General features: G+C 43.5%; 1 protein-coding gene across 1 annotated transcript in view; it reads right to left on the minus strand.

Moving 5' to 3' along the window:
* Nucleotides 1-1,940: 1,940 nt before the first annotated feature.
* The window catches only part of NUP210 (nucleoporin 210), a 50,045-nt gene continuing 31,867 nt past the window's right edge, over nt 1,941-20,118 (minus strand). The window contains exons 24-40 of the mRNA XM_014261091.2: nt 19,757-19,819; nt 18,155-18,334; nt 16,420-16,500; nt 16,064-16,195; nt 14,572-14,730; nt 13,990-14,081; nt 13,173-13,347; nt 10,427-10,602; nt 9,247-9,464; nt 8,625-8,758; nt 7,786-7,909; nt 6,751-6,897; nt 5,131-5,381; nt 4,222-4,441; nt 3,991-4,086; nt 3,782-3,865; nt 1,941-3,305 (exon numbers count right to left, since the gene is read on the minus strand). Coding sequence (XP_014116566.2) covers nt 3,205-3,305; nt 3,782-3,865; nt 3,991-4,086; nt 4,222-4,441; nt 5,131-5,381; nt 6,751-6,897; nt 7,786-7,909; nt 8,625-8,758; nt 9,247-9,464; nt 10,427-10,602; nt 13,173-13,347; nt 13,990-14,081; nt 14,572-14,730; nt 16,064-16,195; nt 16,420-16,500; nt 18,155-18,334; nt 19,757-19,819 — 2,433 coding nt within the window. The 3' untranslated portion in view covers nt 1,941-3,204. The remainder of the gene's footprint in view (nt 3,306-3,781; nt 3,866-3,990; nt 4,087-4,221; nt 4,442-5,130; nt 5,382-6,750; nt 6,898-7,785; nt 7,910-8,624; nt 8,759-9,246; nt 9,465-10,426; nt 10,603-13,172; nt 13,348-13,989; nt 14,082-14,571; nt 14,731-16,063; nt 16,196-16,419; nt 16,501-18,154; nt 18,335-19,756; nt 19,820-20,118) is intronic.

Raw genomic sequence — 20,118 nt, forward strand, 5'->3', positions numbered from 1 at the left:
TGGGGAAATTCCCCTATACTAAGAAATTGTCTGAGAATGTTCATTAATGACTGACATATCCTCATGAATGCCAAAATCAACAACCAAATGGGAGGATAAGGATGCCTTTATCGGTGAGCAAATGCAAGGGTTAGCCAAGAGGCTGCTGGATTGACACCTGTAAAACTTTGATCCTTCACAGGCAGCTAACATGCTGCCAGGAAAACCTTCCCCTGAAGCACCACACCATAATCCTGGCTGCTCATCAAAAAGAACTCTTTGCTAAAAAGGTGTGTGCAGTGTTTTATTCATCATCTGACTTGCTTTTTAAAGGGGGGTAGATGGACAAATAAAGATTAGGCTGTGTTTAGAATGTTGTATTATTAACCTAGCCTTGCTAATAATGGCTGTGAGGACAGCCCAGGGCATTGGCTCAGTGATTTCACTACTCACTTCTTGGGTTTGCTTCTTTTATTTTTTAAAACAAAAACCTCTCGTCCCTGTACCAGCACAAGGTGATGCACCTGCTGTTGCTGGCACACACCAAATCTGCTGCTGGATGGGAAGGGACCGGGGCTTGGGCCTGAGCTGGCACTGCTTGGTTACCTGAAAAACTCACATTTCAACTCATGTAAGACCTGGACCTTGGAAAAGAAACATTCCCGGCAGCCCTTCTCCCTCTCAGGAGGGTAAACAGGAATAAGCAGTAAGTGAACAGGGGGAAAATTCAGCATTAAATGCAAAATTCCAAATCTCTCCTCAGTCAATTAAGAAAAAAAAAATAAAAAAATTGTCGTTCTATTAGGAACAGCGAAAAGAGAACGACACAGACTGTCATGGAGTCAGATCAGGAGAATTCCTTAGTTTATTGCTTCAGCCTTGTTTTATAGACTGGTTCGTGGAAAGTACAGAAAAGAAACTTATTGGTTAGTAAACTGCTACATCACCATCATTGGTCAGTGGTGAACAACACCCTCTGACTTTCTCTTGCAAAGACAACAAGAGACAGGAAAACAGCACCTGGCAGTTGTTTTCTGTCTCTAAGAATTGTTTTGATTCCTCCTTAAAACTTCCCAGGCTACTTTCTCAGGCTGGACTTGAGAAAGCTATGGGGCTTGCAGTTTCTGCAGGCTCCCTGCAGCCTGCTCCAAAGCTAGCATCCACAAAAAATGACCTTTACATTGGCAGAAACATGCTCAGAAAAATTTATATCCCCAAAGTCCCCCTGGCCCCAGGAATAACCCCAAAGCCCAGATGAGCTCCTCAAGGCAAAAGCCTGGTCATTGCTTGCAGGAAGTTGGCTCCTGAGTCATACCAGCTCCTTACTTCATACTTTTTTTTTTTTTTCTTGCCAGGAGACTGCAAAACTACTTGCCTAAAGAAATGAAATAACAGCGAGCATTTGCCAAAGCACTCCCACCACTTGAAGCAGTTTGTTTTGCAGAACACTCACTGCCACACTTCTGAGTGAGAAAGAAGCAACAGGAGAGCAAAATCTTTCCTTTAATCATTTCTGAAGAGCTTATCATAGTAGCACTGAGATATTCATAGCCCTTTGGTTTCTTGCTGAATGGAAGTGGAAAAAAGAATCCATCTTTCCTTTAAAACCCAAATGAACAAAATGGGAAGTTTGAACAAACCTAGAAAATTAAGAGCTGCTTCTACAGTCATCACTGATTTCAGCAGGAACTGAAGATGCTGGGAGAAATCCCTGACAACAAATACCTGTTGAAAAATTGCCAAAATATTTAAAAACATTACATTGTTAACAAAAGTGAAAATTAAGATTAGAAAATCATGCTTGCAAACACTGAGGGGCTATAGGAAGTGAAGTTCAAACAACAGCCCAGTGCTAAATTCTAAATTGCCAAACCACAGAAAATTCATCAACAGCAAAATAAAAGAATCTTTGAAAGCTTTATTAAATAATTCAGATTAAAATAATATAGTCCAGTGCTAGATTCTGAACAGCCAAACCACAAGAAAATTCAAAATAAAGGAGTATGAAAATATTTTAATACAGATTCAAATTATTATCTACATCCAAACTGACCTTTTGAAGTAGTACTAGCACTTAAGGCACAATTTCTCCAAAAGTAGCCAACAAGTTAAACAAGACTCAACACGATTACATGTAACAATCCTTTTGTTGTTAACAAGCCAACAAGTTAAACAAGACTCAGTACAATTACATGTAACAATCCTTTTGTTGTTAACACTGTGAAACCAAACCTCTAAGCCATGCACTGGGTCTGCATTCCATTCATCTATCTGCCTGCATAGTTCTGCACACAAAGTATTTTGCATGAAGTATTTCATTATTTCACTTTCCTTATGGTCCTTAGGAAAGTTCAGACAGCCAAAATATTATTCACAGTAAAAACTGGGATGCTTGTTGTATGTAAACAAAACCCTTTTCTGATAGCTGCAAAACCCCGCTTACAAATAAAAGTGACTGGGATGTGATTATATCCTCAAAATAAAGGATTTCGACTGGAAAGATCCACTTAGAAGGCACATGCTTTCACATTCCCAGTTCAGAAAAGTGCTTACAGTACCAAGGAATACTGCAGTTGTACCCCAAGGAAGCCACACTAAGTTCTGGCTTCCTTTTTTTCCCCCCTCCTTTAATTGTTGTTGCAAAATAATTCCAAATTATTCACAGTTGTTCCAGCATTCCTCATGCTAAACCAGCATATTGTGCTGATGAATCCCAGTGTAAGGCTAAACATAAGAACACTCATCAGTGCAATACATTCCTGAGTTGTTGGAACACAAAATAAAAACAAGTTCTTTGAAATACAAAATCCTTCAATTTTTTGGCTCATATTTCATTTGTTTCTTTAATTTCCCTTTTCTTAAAAAAGCTCACTAAAAAGAAATCTAATTTTTACAAAAGGTAAATAAAAAATTGTTATCACTCTAACTTAGATACAACTTCTAGTTGCTTGAAGAGTGCAAGAAAGCCAGATTAGCATAAACACTGACTTTTGTGCAGGCAGCAAAAAACAACAGATAAAACAAGCTTTTGAGAATTGAATCACTGACATAAAAAATTAAAATCAAAGAACCCTAAATATTAGAAAAAATAAATAAATTAAGGACCTAGTTGTATTCCAGAGCAAACTTGGATTGCCTCCTGACTGCTAAAGCTGCTGAGCTTGCTAAGGCACTGAGCTGTGTATTTATTTTTTTTTGCTGGCATGAGGAGGAGTCGTGCTCTCTCTACCGAGAGGCGTAACCTGTGCTCCAGAGCATGGCTGAGGGGCTCGGCTGCCTGCTGGAGGCCTGGGAGCTCAAGGAATGTGCAGGTGACGCAGTGGAATCTGAAATGGCAAGGAGAGCACAACAATCAGGCTCGGGAATGGTGGGAGAAGGAACAAACAAGCATCTGCTCTCGATCGTCTGCTGAACGCTGGCAGTGTTCAATGAATCTGATGATCCATTCAAAGTGAAATCATCCCTTTAGGTTGAATTCATCCCCAGAGCTTCAAGCACCTCTTGAAAAGGTATCCTGCAAATATCAAAAGTTTCTGGGTCTTCCTGTTCAGGACTTTTTAAGACTGAGGGGGGCACAACACATTTCCCCTCAGCAAGTGATGTTCACTTAAATTTGCCTTATTTTATCTGAAGCACCAGGCACTTGTGTTTACAACCAGGCCTGCAGCTCACTGTAACTTAAACACACCTGGTAAGAATGTGAATTATTTTTCATTGCCACTCTTGATTATAGACATTCAATTCCAGTGCAATGGCCAGAATAATCAATTAATTCACTCATAACTGGATGACAGTTGCTTACTGTTAGCCGTGTGCTGAAGATCTGCCCTTGGGTGGAATACTGGCTGATTGTGCTGTTCATTCGGTGAGAAAAATGCATGGTAGGCTGCAAGACAGTTGAGAAACAAACCAAAATCATTTCAGATGGCAATCATTCCTTTTTATATTACAGCTAACACATTGTAAGAAGCTATGGAAAAATAATACTCGTGCAATCTTTCCTTCTCTTACCTATAATCATAGCAGCTGTCCCTGCTAACAGTGCCAAAAGAGTGAAGATCATCACCTGGTAAGACTCAACAAACTGCTGGAAGAGACCAGCTTCATCTGCAGAATTGATTAAGAGGAGGAAATATTGAGTTAAAAAGAGTATCTTCTCCAGTCTGCTTAAAGAGTTAACTTCATAAACATCAGAGAAGCTAAAGGTTTTTTCTGGTATACAGAGTGCAGGGCTAAACTTACATCTCATGGGTGCAGTGGTTCTGTCAGTCAGGTAGATCACTGTCACTGGGATGGTGATGGACTGGTCTGTCATGGGACTGGAGACAGTCAGAGTGGTGGACAGGGAGCCCTGGCTGGGAACTCTGGGATCAGCCAGGCTCACAGTGTACACCACATAGCTGGGCAGCCCGTAGTACTTCTCCTTCTCCAGCACCTTCACTGCTGGGGACTCGCATTTCACCTGCACAGGAAACATCCAACCTGAACCAGACTACTTGGGACAGCCCAGCACATCTCCACCTTCCAGGCCAGGTGCCAGCAATGGGTGATTCCACAGAAACACAGAGCAATTCACACCTCTAGAGGAGTCAGGTGTACCTTTACACTGACACCTGCAGCATTTCTTTCTGCCTATTGCCAAGGGTGCCCACCCTCACCTGGCCTTTCCACAGGTCTGGGCTAACTCCACATAGCCAAAATCCATGGACCCTTACTGGGCTGTGGGAGCTATGGGCATTCAGTCATGTAACTCCCCCTGCCACAGAGGTCAGGCAATTTTCTGCTTCCTGACCCACGAGCTGGTTCACACATGCCAGGCTGCAGGCCCAGGTGAGCCTGACACACCTGTACCCCAGAACCCCAGGGCCAGGCTGGATGGGCCCCTGAGCAAGCCAGTGAGTGAGTGGTGTCCCATGGCAATGCATTGAAACAGGATGAGCTTTAGGGTCCCTGCCAACCCAAACCATTCCAGGATCCTGTGAAAAGTGAAAACTGAGAAAGAACATGTTCTAAGACAAGCATTTCTAAATCATCTCAGGAACAAATCTTGACGTAGTAAGGACGGCAGGGAGTGCCTTGCACTAGAAAGCTGCATGTGACAGTTCAACATGCTTCCAGCTGTGCTGAGGTACTTCCTGGGAACACTCTTACCTCCAGGCTATCCAGAATTTCACTGACTCCAAAGATTTTCAGGATGGAGCTCATGTCCTGGTTGCTGAGCAGCATTTCAGCCTGATCAGCATAGAACCAGTGGTTGAAGGGCACCTCTGTGCCCAGCTGCTCCCCAGCCACGGCGCTGCCCTGCACTGCAGCTGTCACCCTCAGCGTGGCTTTGCTCCTGCTCAGGTGCTTCAGCTGCTTGTCAGAGAGGCTGTGCATCCTGATGGAGCACGTGTAGTGTCCTGCAGGAACGAGAGAGCTTGGGCTGTTAACTGCTCACCTTTTTCTCCATGCACAACGAGATTGCTGGGACATCTTCAGAGAAAAGCTAAAAAAGGTGGTAAAGCTCAGCAAGCAGCATGATAAGGAGTGCATAGATGGACTGGGACAGTGTGTCTGTTGAGTCGAACATCACAATCCCAACACTACAACTACAGAATTATTCCTTCTCCCAAACTGAACATCATGAAAAAAACACTATGCTGGTAACTTCCACTCACATTTTAATATGCTACTGAGATTCAGTTCCACTTTGAACATAACATTCATGCTAATACTGAAAGGCTTTAGTGAAAACAAGATTGAATATCCTATCTCATATTCTTTTCAACTAGAGTTAAAATTTTAGCCAGCTGCCACCACCATCCTCAAGTCTGTGAAGATGTAGTTTATTTATAAAAGCTCCTTTAAAAGATATATTCACTGTGTTTCTAGTCTCATATGGGACCAATTAATCTGTAATTAACAGTAAAGGTAGTAAAAACTTCCCAAAGAATGGAAGATAAAAAAGCATCAGTAACAAGGAAAACTTGCCAGGTGCATGTTTTCCCGTTATTTTCTTCACCCAGTGAAGTAACAGAGGCATATGCAGGGTAGAATAGGGGTTTACACAATGGACACATGGATGACTCTAACAGATAATTAATGTTCTTTATGTACAGTCCACGGTGGTTTGGTCCTGTTTTAAATCATGTTATACTTTCAAAACATTAACACATTCTGTAGACTGGACAATTTTATTTCCACCTCCAGAGTGTCAGGAATCTTTCCCCCGTTTTAAGACCCAGTTCATGATGTTTTGGGGTACATTCCACTTTTGGTATACTTGTCACCTGAGTGCTCCTTTGCTTTTTGACTTAATACAAAAACTCTGAAAAACATGAAGTGGGCTGTCAGTGGTGTCTGGCTTTCTCTGAAAGCCAACACTAGATTTTGCCACAGGCAGAAAACCCACTGAAACAAGAAGTGTCCATGTGAACAACTCACTGAGGCCTGAGGTCCTACACAGCAAAGCCCAGAGGATTCAGAAGGAAAGAGAGGAAGTTTATATTGTATGTTAAGAAGAAATTCTGCCCTGTGAGGGTGGGCAGACCCTGGCACAGGGTGCCCAGAGAAGCTGTGGCTGCCCCTGGATCCCTGGAAGAGCCCAAGGCCTTGGACAGGGCTTGGAGCAGCCTGGGACAGTGGAAGGTGTCCCTGCCCATGGCAGAGGTGGCACTGGATGGGCTTTAAAGGTCCCTCCAACCCAGCCCATGATGGTGGGATTCTATGGAATCTGCTGGACCAAAGAGCTTGTGTTTGTCTACAACATGACATCTTGTTACATCTTACCTGAAACTGCATCAAATCCAGGTTCTGCCACAAAAATATCTTGTGCTGGGAAGTCAAAGGCATCACTACTGAAATCGAGATGGCAACTGATAATGGACTGGGGTTGTAACTCAGCAATGGCTTCAGTCTGAGCTGGTGAACACTCCCCTAGGGGGAAAGAAAAGAATTCACCTCTAATTAGTTAAAAAATAAATTTTTAACTAATTTATTTAAATTAATTAAAAATAAAATCATGGGCTTGTAGTATTGGGTTATTCTATCATCTTCTGAAATAGTTTTGCAAGGTTATGAAGATTTTAAAACAGTTGGAAATCAGACAGCTGTTCTTGCTCAGGTCTAATCCCAAAGAGACAGCAACGAAAATTTTATATGTTGTGGGGTTTTCTTGACAGCAATAATTTATTTACAGGAAAGAATAAGCCAGAGAGAACTTTCTACTCCAATGTCTCCTGAATAACTTATATAATCCTGGGAGCCTTGAGTTAGATTTCAGTATATCTGGCAAGATGATTTTTTGGTAGGTTAATAATTTACATATAGCAAAATAAAATACTACCAGAACAAGTGCTAATTATTAAGCTAGAAGCTAAAAGGATCTATAATCACACAAAATACAGCTTATTAAATAGAGGAAACAATATGATGCTTAATCTTTGTATTAATTCTAACTGGTGGTAAGTTCTGTAAAAAATTTAAGGATGGTAACTAACTAAGAAAACACAACTCCAAGAAGACAATTGCAATTAAACATATAAGCAATTAGATGACTTCCTATTAGTTGCTTATATGATCAAAAATGGTACTTCTATTGAAATCTACTGATTTTATTAGTTCTGAAATATTAATAGTGGCCCCAAACACCTTCCAAAATCTGTCCCATGGCTCCTAGAGCTCCTGGTACTCTAGAAAGGCATTTGAGGCTCCTAGGGATCTTGTTACCCTTAAACTACAAACAAAAACCCCATAATACAAACCAAAGCATCATGAATCCATAAACACACAATAAACCGTCAGCATAAATACTTTTAATCATACCTTTCAAATTTTTGTTTGTTTCCCCAATTGAAACTATGACTTTGGAGGCTGCCACTCCCTGCAAACTTGTCTGCATGCCACTGACATGCATTGCTGTGGTCCTCTGAGGTGCATTAATCAAGATCTGAAAAAGGGATGAAGTGCATTGTTACCAAAAAACTCTTTCAACAAATAAAAATTAAGACAAAACCAGACTGGATTGGTTGTGAAAGACTCCACAAGGTGATGCTTTTCTTTGAAATCCCACATTTGTCTATTATTGGAAACTGTCTTTCCAAGCAATTTAAGCTAGCAAAAACATTTTGTCTTCCTACCCAATCCTCAGAAGTTAATATGCATAAACCTCTATGTCTAAATTTAATTTAAAAAGAATGTCTAGTGCTTATGCTGGCTGATGCAGTGAATTGTGTCAATAGTACAATTGCATTGCAGATAAACAATAATTTAATGGAGTACTTCTGATCAGTGATGCATGGCACAAGACATGAGCAAGTTCTTGCTGACATCTCATCCTGCAGTGAAGCTTCATTCATAACAGCAGCCATACTCAAAAACTGGTCAGCACCTGGAAACAACTTAGCCAACAAAGGAATCAAAATATACAATATAAGAACAGTAGAGTTGAAAAACCAAAATTGTTATGCTACATTTTCCTCCTTAGCACAGATGTTTAAAAAAACATTATGTTTTTGGACACATCAAAATACTTCCCAAACATTTGCATTTCCAAAAGAACATTTCTAAATATTTATAACGACAAAAAAATCCTATAGAATACAGTTTGGTGAGGGTCCATTTCAAATAAACAAACCTCAAGCAGGAATGGAACAGTGCCTTACCTCTCTGTAGGTTTTCAGTAACCCAGAGATCTCATAGTAGACAGTGACCACCCCAGAGTCCCTTGCCAGGGCCACACCAGTCTTCGAGTCCACGAGAAGAGCACTTGAGGAGGAGCTCCACACACCTGGCAAGCCTGGAAAACACCAGGGGGCACTGCTCAACACCCTGCTGCCAACTGCAGCATTTCCTGGGCACTCGGGTGTCTGTGAGTGCCACTGCCAGGCAGGGCACACACCTCCCAGTGCCCAGGAACCATTCTTGTGTCTGTGAGTGCCACTGCCCAGCAGTTATTCTGACACAAACCCATTAATACCAAACATCAAACACAGTGACTGAAAGCAGTCCTGACTCTGCAGGAGTCCCACAGAAACAAGCCTTTCCAGCTAATGGAACAGAAATGTCTGAAGTGTGACACTCAGGAATTCAATACAAGAGATATATTGCATGGTGCCGTTAAAATTAGAGGAGTTGATCAAACCTATTTTTATCATTAACAAGAACAGTGACATTTGATTCTGAACAAACATGATCAATGATGTATTTAAGTTTTGCTGAGTGAGCCAGAGCCACACTGGTGTCCTGTGGAACAGCTGCTAACCCACACAGTTGGAGGCCACTCACCTTCCTGGGATGTCAGCGATGTCCTCAGGCACAGGACATCCCCCACCACCACAGCTGGGAGCTCTGGGAAGATGGCATGTTGGACAGGCAGAGGGATGTAGTCTGCAGTGCCACTGTGCTCTGCATCCCACACCCTGAGCAGGGTCAGCCCCACGTTCACAGTCCTGACCACAAAGGTGCTGTTGGTGGCTCCCTTGGCAATCTGCACGAAGTCGTCTCTGCACACAAACAGAAGTGTTGCTGCAACAAGGCAGGCTTGGTAATGTCATTATCTTTCCAAGAGGAGAGGTATCAAGCTCTTCAGACAGCTGACTGCTTGTTTTCAGCAACAGTCATCTGATGGTCCAGCAAAGTAAGGAAATTATAAAAATTATTCAGGTGCCACTGAGGCAAATTTCAGTTCTCAGTTCACCACTATGCTGAGGAAATACCAAGATCGTAATTATGCATGAAAACTACTTCTTAATTGTGAGAACTGTAGAGCTTTAGAATGACATCATCTATCTCTTTTCCCTTTTGTCAAAGGAGTTAGGAAGCCAAGAAATTTGATCATGAACATGCAACTTCCCAGACGTAACAATGCCATTGGATTGCCAGCCCTGGGATTTACCCAAGTTCAGCAAGGTGCTCTGCAGAAAACAAGCCAGCAGTAACAGCATTAGTGTTATTTTACTCAAGACCACAGGAGGCTGCTTCACAACACTTATTCTGTGAGGCATTGACCAAAAGGCCTTTTTTGAGGCTTGTCCGTGCTGTGGGAAGATTGCAAAAGCCTATCTGAGGAGACAGCCCCTAATCTAGAACGTTCCCCACCTTACGTAAGTCCTCAGTGAGGCAGTGGAACACAGCACTGGGAGAGGCAGATGCTGATGGATCAGTTGTTTCTCTGGGCCACTGCTGTGTGCAGAGGGATGATTCAGAGTCACTTAGAGCAGAGTACAGCTCCTGCAGGCCCTACTGGGATCATGCTTATCTAGGCAGCTTTCCATAGCTAGGGAGTATTGCTTGCTAACTGGAACTCTTCTTGCTACTGCCTCTGAAGGCTGCAGAGACAAAACCCTTGGTTTGTTAATCCCAGCCCAAGCTGTATCTTCACTTGGTATCTCTGGAACAGTCTTTGTTCTATGTGTGTCTGGCCTTTTTTTGCTCTCTGTAATTACCACCTGTGACAGACACCCACCTGTTCATGGCGAAGTTGAGCACAGCATTGTGTGAATGGAAAGTATCTCCGGAGTTATCGTGGAAATGGACTGCAAATGTCAGTGTCACACCCAGGGGCAGGGCCAGCCGTGCCTCTTTGTTCTGGGTGAGCAGAACAGGTCTCATGGAGATCCTGAGGTAGGAAATGGGGCAGACCTGGAAAAACATCAGCAGTGAGAAGGGAAGTTAAATTGCTTTTTATGATGTCCATATAAAAATAATCTAAAAGGGTTCTTATTATGTAAATATCCAGAGCTGCCTTTATGAGCCATTTGCATTAGCCATATGCCAGGACTAACATCAGCTACTATTATCAGTATCTCCATTTCACAGGTTGAAAGGGGCCTCTGACACCGTCTAGTCCAGCCCCTCACTCAAGCTGGGCTAGCCAGAGCCAGCTGTCCAGGACCATGTGCAGGTCACCTCTGTGTTCCCCTTGCCTTGTCATGGCTGAGGAAAGCCTGGCTGTGTCTGCTTTACACCTTCATGGCTGATATTTCTTAGCCCTTTTCTTCTAGTACCACCGGGAACCGAAACAAGCAAGAATCACACGGACTTCAGAGAACACACTGCTATCCTATCAATTCAAACTGTTAAGATTCCCTGGATATGCAAGAGATCAAGTGGCCCCTAGACCTCTCTCCTAGTAATTCCTGAAATGAAAGGTGCAACTCATTGCCCAGGTATTAAAAGAGCAATTCACAATGTATGTGTAAGGGGATGGAATGGTCACTGTTGCCCAGCTCCCCTGCACCCGGTGAGAAAGCCAAGCTGTTCCAGGCAGAGATGGAAGCTGACAAACCCTGAGGGGTCAGCAAGCTGAGCTTTGTTCCCTCAGTGCCTCTCCTCAGCCAAGAAATTTGGAACTGCTCCAAACTCCTCAGGACAGTCTGCTCCATTAACCATAGGTGCACACCCCCACATTTCTACAGTAACACTCCAGTGAAGAAAGGTTTTCTTAAGACAAAGACTTGACAACCTGTTCTTTTGGGTTTTAGATAGCATATTACTATTCTTGATTGTCTTACCTAGGTTAATGAGCAAAATTACCCAACAAACCTAACTGTATCTGCTCTTTTTGTTACAGCTGCTGGAAAACAAATAATGGATGGACAGAGGAAGCAAAACCCCTCCAATATATTGAGAAAACTATTTTAAAAGAAGGCCTCAAGCTTATCTTGTAGAAAAATCCCTTTATTTTCCTGACCTAAGAGGCTCAGCTAAAATGTAAAACTGCAATCTGAAAATATACATGTCATAACTTAAAAAGTAAAGGACAAATTTAGCCTCAAGCAAAATACATCTTTGGTGAATCCAAAAAAAAAAAAAAAGCTATAATATTAGTATATCCCACTGTTTGCTCCACAGGCTGGTTTCATCAGTTAAAATCTCCATGCATACAGATCTCTGCCCAACAAGCCACGGTTACAAGCCAACAAAAACCCCATTTCCTTGACAGATTATCAAGCTTGCTTTACTTTAAAATCTCGGCAACTGTCCCACAAGGGACAACTTCTAAATTTAATATTGATGAAAGCAACCTTCTAAAATAGCTCAGGTTTTGAAGTATTTTTTTTAATTCAAGAAAAAAAGAAAATTAAATACTGAGTTGCATCAGGTCCAGGCAAGTGCTGAACTCTGTCTGATGCTAAGCTCACTGTCACACCTTCTTCCCCCTCCCTGTCTTATATAAGAGCCCTTCTCTGAGCCAAGTTCAAGGTCTAAGTATTAAGTGATGCTGCTGCAGCAGTTTGGTTCTTAATTGTGTACACTTGTAAACAGACAACAGAAGACCTTATGAAAGAAGGACAGAGTGAAGGAGAGAGCTTTGCCTTAGAATGACACAACAGATTCAAGCTCATCTCCAGCTCTGTCACAAGTTTTCTGACATGACCTTCAGCAAAACCTCTGAAGCTCTCTCAGCCATAAAATGAACCATGTTACTTCATGAGCTTAAAAATATAATTTCCATAAAGGCACTACAGTTGAAATAAGTACAGGAAAACAAATGAGCTGGACAAGGTGCTGAACTGAGATGGGTCCCACTACAGAGAGCTTTGTATCACCATCCTGAGTACAGGACAAACTCACACAGGGGGATCTGACTTCAGTCCCACAGGGTGCTGACTAAACGGCATCTGAGCCACCCCCAAACTCATCAGACATCTTTCACTTGCCAAAGGGAGGAAACAAGGTTATGTGTAACAGAGCCAGAGAATTCACTGCCACCACCTCATTGCAGGGTTGGCTTTAGTGACACTGAGCCTCCATTTCTTGTTTCGTTCCCCACCCAGGAGAGCAGATCCACACCCTGTCCTATGGGCAAAGCTGAACATCATGGGTAATACCAAAATTCAAATAAAAAAATCCACCAAGACACTTCACAGTGATTACAGGGGAGATAACTTAAAGCACTCAATTGTACATCTTTCTCCCTCAGCCAGGACAGAGGGAAGATGCTGACAGTAAAAAGGGACAGGAGGAAGGGAAGCATTGGGTATCTCAAGGCTCATGTTGTTAGGTGGAGGAAGTTCTTGGCTCAAGGATTTTTTGAACAGAGATGATGGGCATACATGCCCTGGTGTCCCAAGGTTCAAAGCTCAGAACTATTAATTCCTACACTGCTTGCTTTTCAGAAGTGAAGTTCAAAAAGTGCAGCCAACAATCCCTGTTGCAGTAGTGAAGACGTACTTGAGGAAACTGCAAAGGAAGAAAGCTGATAGTACCTTAACAACAGCTACGGTGGTCTGGTTAATGCCAAACAACTCTTGTGAAATCACTTCAATCATTGATGATCCGGTCACAGACCCAGAGACAAGGAATCCTCTCTCATCGATTTCCACAACAGGGACTTTGTCTGGTCCATCCAGGACACGGTAACTCAGGGAGGCCACTTGGTCCCTGAAGAAAAATAAGAAGTAGGGAACGTCTTAAATGTCTAAAACCATATTTACTGTCTCTTCCAACATAAACCATTCTGTGCTTCTATGAAACTAAGGGTTTCCTCCTCCTAAAATGTAAATGCCTCTAAAGCTTTGCCCTCAGTGTGTGTCCTACTGTCTATCTGCCCATTATTATGCTGGGAAAACTACATTTCAAGCCTGATATGAGTCTAAAATGTCAGTCTTTGAAAACAGATTATGTAAAAAGAATTTCTCATTTGGAAATGACATTTTAATCTGAAAATCCAGTCATAACCTCTGTGTGAGGAATACACAGAATTATATTCCACAAAGCCTCAATCACCCATCAAAACCTCTACAGGAAGCAGGCAGCAGGATACTGCTTTAACTGGCTTAACAGCTTTTAAAAAAGGGATCTCAAAGTTCCCAATATTGAATGAATTTTCCAGCTACAATCTAATACAAGATTGGACAAAGCCTGAGAAAACAGATAAGACACTATGAACCCCCAGATAAGCTGAGTAGTAAATGGTTGTATGGTGATACTGAGAGACTGAAACAACTCCCTTAAACACAACTGCCCTACAACAGTTTGGATAAAGGGGTGAGACAAGCCACAGTACGGAAACTGAACACTGACCTGTTGGTCTGAATTTTCATAAAGGAATTTGGTGACATTAAGATCTGCCCTCTTTCTGCCTCTGGGGTGATTAGATGAAGTTTTTCAAACACCTGGAAAGTAAGAGGTAGTTTGGCCTACTGTTGTGTGCAGACAGTAATTTACTTCATTTACTTAATCTTCACAACAAACAAACAAAACCAGACAGAAGTGTAACTTTCTTTCTTCTCTTGTATAATATATATGGTAAAACAAGACAACTGAATGTAAATATTTGAGAATGGAAGAGCCAGTATCATCTGCAAGATATTCTGAAGAGCATTTATTTTCAGGGCTATGGCTAAACTAGGAAGCAGCATGAAAACAGAAGATTTCTCAAGGGAAAGGTGTTGGGAAACCCATATTCACCTGAGTTACTTTAAACTCCCCCTGCCCCCATGAGCCCATGAACTGAAGGAGCCCAAATGAGGAACACCATATAAACAAGAGTAAGGCCTCAAAGATAAAACAAAGCTGGAGCTACTCCTGCATTTCAAATTCCTGACTTCAAATATAGACTTCAGTTCTAAAAGATATTTAAACATGTGAAGAAAATCATCCTACCTGAATTTGGATTTCATCAGACAATTCTCTTGCCATGTTGTAGAACTGGTTAGCTGCAGCATCAAGGACCTTCACCACAACTTTCAGGCCTGTCCTTCCCTTTACTCTGCCATAAACATCCACTGCAAAGTTGTAGTTTGCAGGAAGCTGAAAATCAGCCTTGGACAGGAGAAAGGGGTTAAAGTTTGGTTCACGGAAAGCCCAGACATTGGCACAGAGGTGCTGACAACTGATCCTGGATTTTGAGGCAGTGGAGGCAGCAATATTCCCTGCATTGCCCTGCTGTGGCCATTCCTTTTCCCAAGCTGCGCACACATGCACACACACAGACACACACACAGACACACACACAGACACACACACAGACACACACACAGACACACACACAGACACACAGACACACACACAGACACACACAGACACACACAGACACAGATACACACACACAGACACACACACACAGACACACACAGACAGACACACACAGACACACACACAGACACACACACAGACACACACACAGACACACACAGACACACACAGACACACACAGACACACACACACACAGACACACTCACAGACACACACACAGACACACACACAGACACACACACACAGACACACACACAGACACACACACAGACACACACACAGACACACACACAGACACACACAGACACAGACACACACACACAGACACACACACACAGACACACACACACAGACACAGACACACTCACAGACACACAGACACACACACAGACACACACAGACACACACAGACAGACACACACACAGACACACACAGACACACACACACAGACACACACACAGACACACACACAGACACACACACACAGACACACACACAGACACACACAGACACACACACACACAGACACAGACACACACACAGACACACAGACACACACACAGACACACACACAGACACACAGACACACACACAGACACACACACACACACAGACACACACAGACACACACACACAGACACACACACACAGACACACACACAGACACACACACAGACACACACACACAGACACACACACAGACACACACACAGACACACACACAGACACACACACAGACACACACACACAGACACACACACACAGACACACACACACAGACACACACACACAGACACACACACAGACACACACACAGACACACACACACAGACACACACACACAGACACACACACACAGACACACACATACACACGCACAAAGAGAGGTACACACGCACACAGACACACACACAGACACACACAGACACACACAGACACACACACACACACACAGACACACACACACACACACAAAGACAGGCACACACACACACACACACAAAGACAGCCACACACACACAAAGGCTGGTACACACACACACAGACACACACATACACACGCACAAAGAGAGGTACACACACGCGCACACACACACACACACACATGCGTGCTTTACCTCACTAAGCCTTGTCCTGACATCCAGGGTGTCCCTCTTGGTGACAAACCAGTGGAATGTTAACCCTGGCACAGCATTGCCAAAGGAGAAAGGAGTCTGAGTGCTGGTGATGCCCGTGACATAAACTGGCATCTGTAAAGAATAAAACCAGCCTGCTTAGCTAATGCCAATATGCAATCCAAACACCTGCCCACAGCAAAGAGAATTAAAATTCACTGATCAAGAGATGGGGTCTCTCATGAAGAAAATAGTTCCTCCCAGAGCTGCAGTGCTCTCATCAGATGACGTGACAGGAATGGGCACAACCTGAAGTTCCAACATGTGAAGGTGACAGAAGCCAATCCTAAACAATTCACCTGAGTACCAGCTTTCAGTCGTGTAATGGGTGCCCGAATTCTCACAGCTGTCAGCTGCACCACCTCAACTTCCACCTGGTCCTGGGAAGGAGGAAGAGAAGATACTGTAAGCACTTGTCAAACAGAAAGCAGATTTCACTTTCAGGCTCTATAGCCACTATTTTGCCATTATCTAATCATTGTTGCTGTGTGATTTGCATGACTTGTCAGAGAAAATACAGATACACAAATTCAGCACGACTGTAAAAAACTAAAAAGGATTAAGCTTTGATTAATAGGCATTTAAAAATGCACCTTATGTTGAAAAAATAAATCTGCTCAAAATTACTGATCACATGAGTGATGGAGCTGAGAGGTGAGAGACAGCAGTGGACAAGATTACAGGAGGCCTCAGCAGAAGAGGGATGAAGAAACCCAGGAGGTAAAGGAAGATATGGAGACGAGGTAGAATGAAATGAAGATTGTAGAGCACCAAACAGGACAAATGAGAATACAAGGATGATGTGTGACTCTGATATCACCTCTTCATATACCCAGACATTCCTGATAGATTTTATTCCTGCTATATACTGCGGTCAGAAAGGTCAGACCTGGACCTCACTGGGCTGCAGACTTAACTTTCAAGTTCACTTTGCCTCCTGTCACACCCTTAGGGCAGACTGCTGCCCAGGCATTAAAAAACAGATTTTTTGATATTTTGTTTTTTTAAAATATTACTTTGTGTCCTCTTGGATGAGCTGACACCTTTCAAGCAGCAGAGCTTTGTGGTTCACAGCAGCTCTGCTGCCCTGAGCTCAAAGGAAGAAGTCATAAGATCTGGCCCAAGTTCTGTTGCTCTGAGTCTCACTCAGGAACTTGTGCTCGCTCCCTTGTCGGCCTGCTCACCTCCCTCACACTGAGCTGCAAAAAAATCTAAGGACACAGATTCTGATGGAATATCAGGGATTCACTGCTTGCACCTGTCGCCCTGAAAACTCAGCTTCTGAGCTTGCTGCCATGGTTTTCTAAAGACTTTCCCAGGACAGTAACTGTAAACATAGATACGTGTACATTCTTTCTGTTACACGTCTTGTGATGGACATCTCTCATGGCCAGTGCAGTGGGAAAGTGTTATCCTGACCATCCAATCCCTGGCTGTGGTCAAAAGCCTATAAATCCTGGGAGGAAAAATAAACTCTCTCTTCCTTTCACCACACCTCGAGCTGTGTTCGTGTGATCTACTCATCTTCAGCAGTAACATGCACCTCCACAGATGGGTTCAGACCACAACAAGGGATGATTCTGCTCTATGCAGACTGCTGCAGCTTAGGAGAGAGACAATGTGGGTTTTTTTTTGAACAACAGCTGCCTTCTGGATCCTCCTTACCTAAGAGGAAATGCAGACAAGGACAACCTTCTGCTTTGCTGGAAAAACTTCTTTAGATGAGCTATTCTAGGTGTACTAACCGATCCTGAAGAAACCAGACTAGTCATAAAGCTGCTCTGGTTATCTGGGTGACTGTGGTTTAAGGCACAGCAAGATTCACCTACCTTTTCAAAGTACCACCTGTGCCAATACCTGTGTAAGTAAGTTTGAAGGCCAGGGAATAAGGAACTCTTGAGTTTTCATCTTTGGGAAACCAGAGAAGTGCACAAGGTAAAATTGCTCATGCAGAAAGACTCTGTGCCCCCTTCAAGAGCCAAAGCCATGAGTCAGAGAGCCCCTGACAGCCCCCAACAGCACCACAAGCATTACCTGGGACACTGCAACAAAATTCTCTGTCTCTGCGTCAACAGCCTGCAGCACTCCTGTCACCACCCCACTGCCAATGGCCACTCCTGTGACCAGCCCAGAGCTGTTCACTGATGCAATGTGCCCGTTGTCAATAGAGAAAATGATGTTGGAGAGAGGCTGGGGGCCTCCTTCAGCAGTGATCTGTCGGAACAGCACACAGAACAGTTAATGAACCCTTCAGATTGTTCTTCCGGTCACCATTACAGGGTGAGCCCTCCCGGCTCAGCAACACAATGACTTCAGTGCTACCTGCACCTTCCCAGGGGCAGCACAAGGACTGCACACTGGTCTTTGCAGGATGTCAGCATGGGAAATTCATAAGCTGAGCAAAGAAGTGGAACCTGTCCCTCAGAGAGTATCACAGGCTGATGTTACCTCCACTCCTGGAAGTTTCAGAAAACTTTACCTCCCTTTCTCCTCAGCACCCTGGTGTAGAGCTCTGCTCTGTGTTTCAGTGTATACAACAAGCCTACTATCCCAAATTTCATGGAGCTGACAGATTTACTCATGCTGTGCTGGGATTTAACACCAAAAAAGATGACACTCCATTGACAAAAGCAAATACAAATCCTTTGATCCAGCAATACAGCAAAACAGAAGTTGGCTCAGGAATAACGCTGTTCTTGTTCAGAGGAGTATTCATCACAGAAACATGGGTTGGGCTGGAAGGGACCTCAAAACTCATTTTGTTCCATAGGCAGGGACCACCTTCCACTACCCTACGTTGCTCCAAGCACTGTCCAGCCTGGCCTTGGACACTTCCAGGAATCCAGGGGCAGCCACAAATCTGTGCCAGGGCCTCCCCACACTCCCAGGGAACAGTCCCTTCCCAACATCTCCTCTGACCTTGCCCTGTGCTGGGTTTGAAGCCACTCCCTGTGCCCTGTCACTCCAGGCCCTTGCCCAAAGTCCCTCACTGTGGGGGCTGCTGAGACAGCTGACACTGTTGCCACTCTCCCCTGGAGAGAGAGCCCATAACTTTTTACTTACCCTGCTCCCTTTCAGGGGAAGGCCTCAGTTGAGAATCCTGTTGTTATGGTTACTTGCTTTATTGCCCCCAGCATGCCTTTCCCTCATATGTATATCAGTTGTGTCCCATTGGCCCTTCCCCCTTGCTCCGCCCCTGAGCCCTCAGACCATTTGCCTTGTTGCTCCACCCCGCCCCCTGCCTTCCCTATATAAACCCCTGCTCCCAGACCCCTCTGGAGAAGCAGGAGAATAAAAGCTGCCTGTGGAGCTCAGTACAGGGACCCCAGCTCTTCCTTCTGAGTCGCCCAAGGAGTAGCGTCAATTCCAAAAGCTCTTCTAAGGGCTATTGCTGAATCCCTGGGGCAAGGCAGGCATGCCTGGGCACTTGAGAGCTGTCCCAAAGGAGACACTTCCTGGGAAGGTTGCAGCACCCTGACCACCATCGCTTGCCGTATGACCTAACAATCCTGTTAGTCCATTCACTGTGAATACAGATAAATGTCAAGTTGAGCATCTACTCCTGAAAATCTAGTTATGAATATTCCTTTTACAACAGCAATTACAAAATAAAAAATATGTAAGAAGATGCCTCACCTGAATCATCGCCCCAATAATTAGGGTCACTTTCCTTGGCAGTAGTCTAAACGGGGAAAAGACCTAAACACAGAAATATGAATACCTGTGTTAAGGTCCTTCAATCAGATAAATTACGCTACAAAACAGTACAAGTGTAAAACTGATTCTTTAGATGTTTAATCACAGTAAATCGAGCATGCAGAAATTTAACTTATCATATGCAGTTAAACAACACTGAAATCTGACTGGCATTAGGTCAGCTTCCTATTTCAGAATTCAGAATGCATTTTCTGGTAAATTGATTACTATACTGTAACCATAATTTATATATTCCTGTTCCATTGTAGCACAGGCTTTATTTATGCATATATCTTATCTAA

The sequence above is a fragment of the Pseudopodoces humilis genome, chromosome 13, assembly GCF_049639895.1.
Source record: "Pseudopodoces humilis isolate 2021_Gansu_Grassland_sample_001 chromosome 13, ASM4963989v1, whole genome shotgun sequence".
In the NCBI taxonomy this organism is placed as follows: domain Eukaryota; kingdom Metazoa; phylum Chordata; class Aves; order Passeriformes; family Paridae; genus Pseudopodoces; species Pseudopodoces humilis.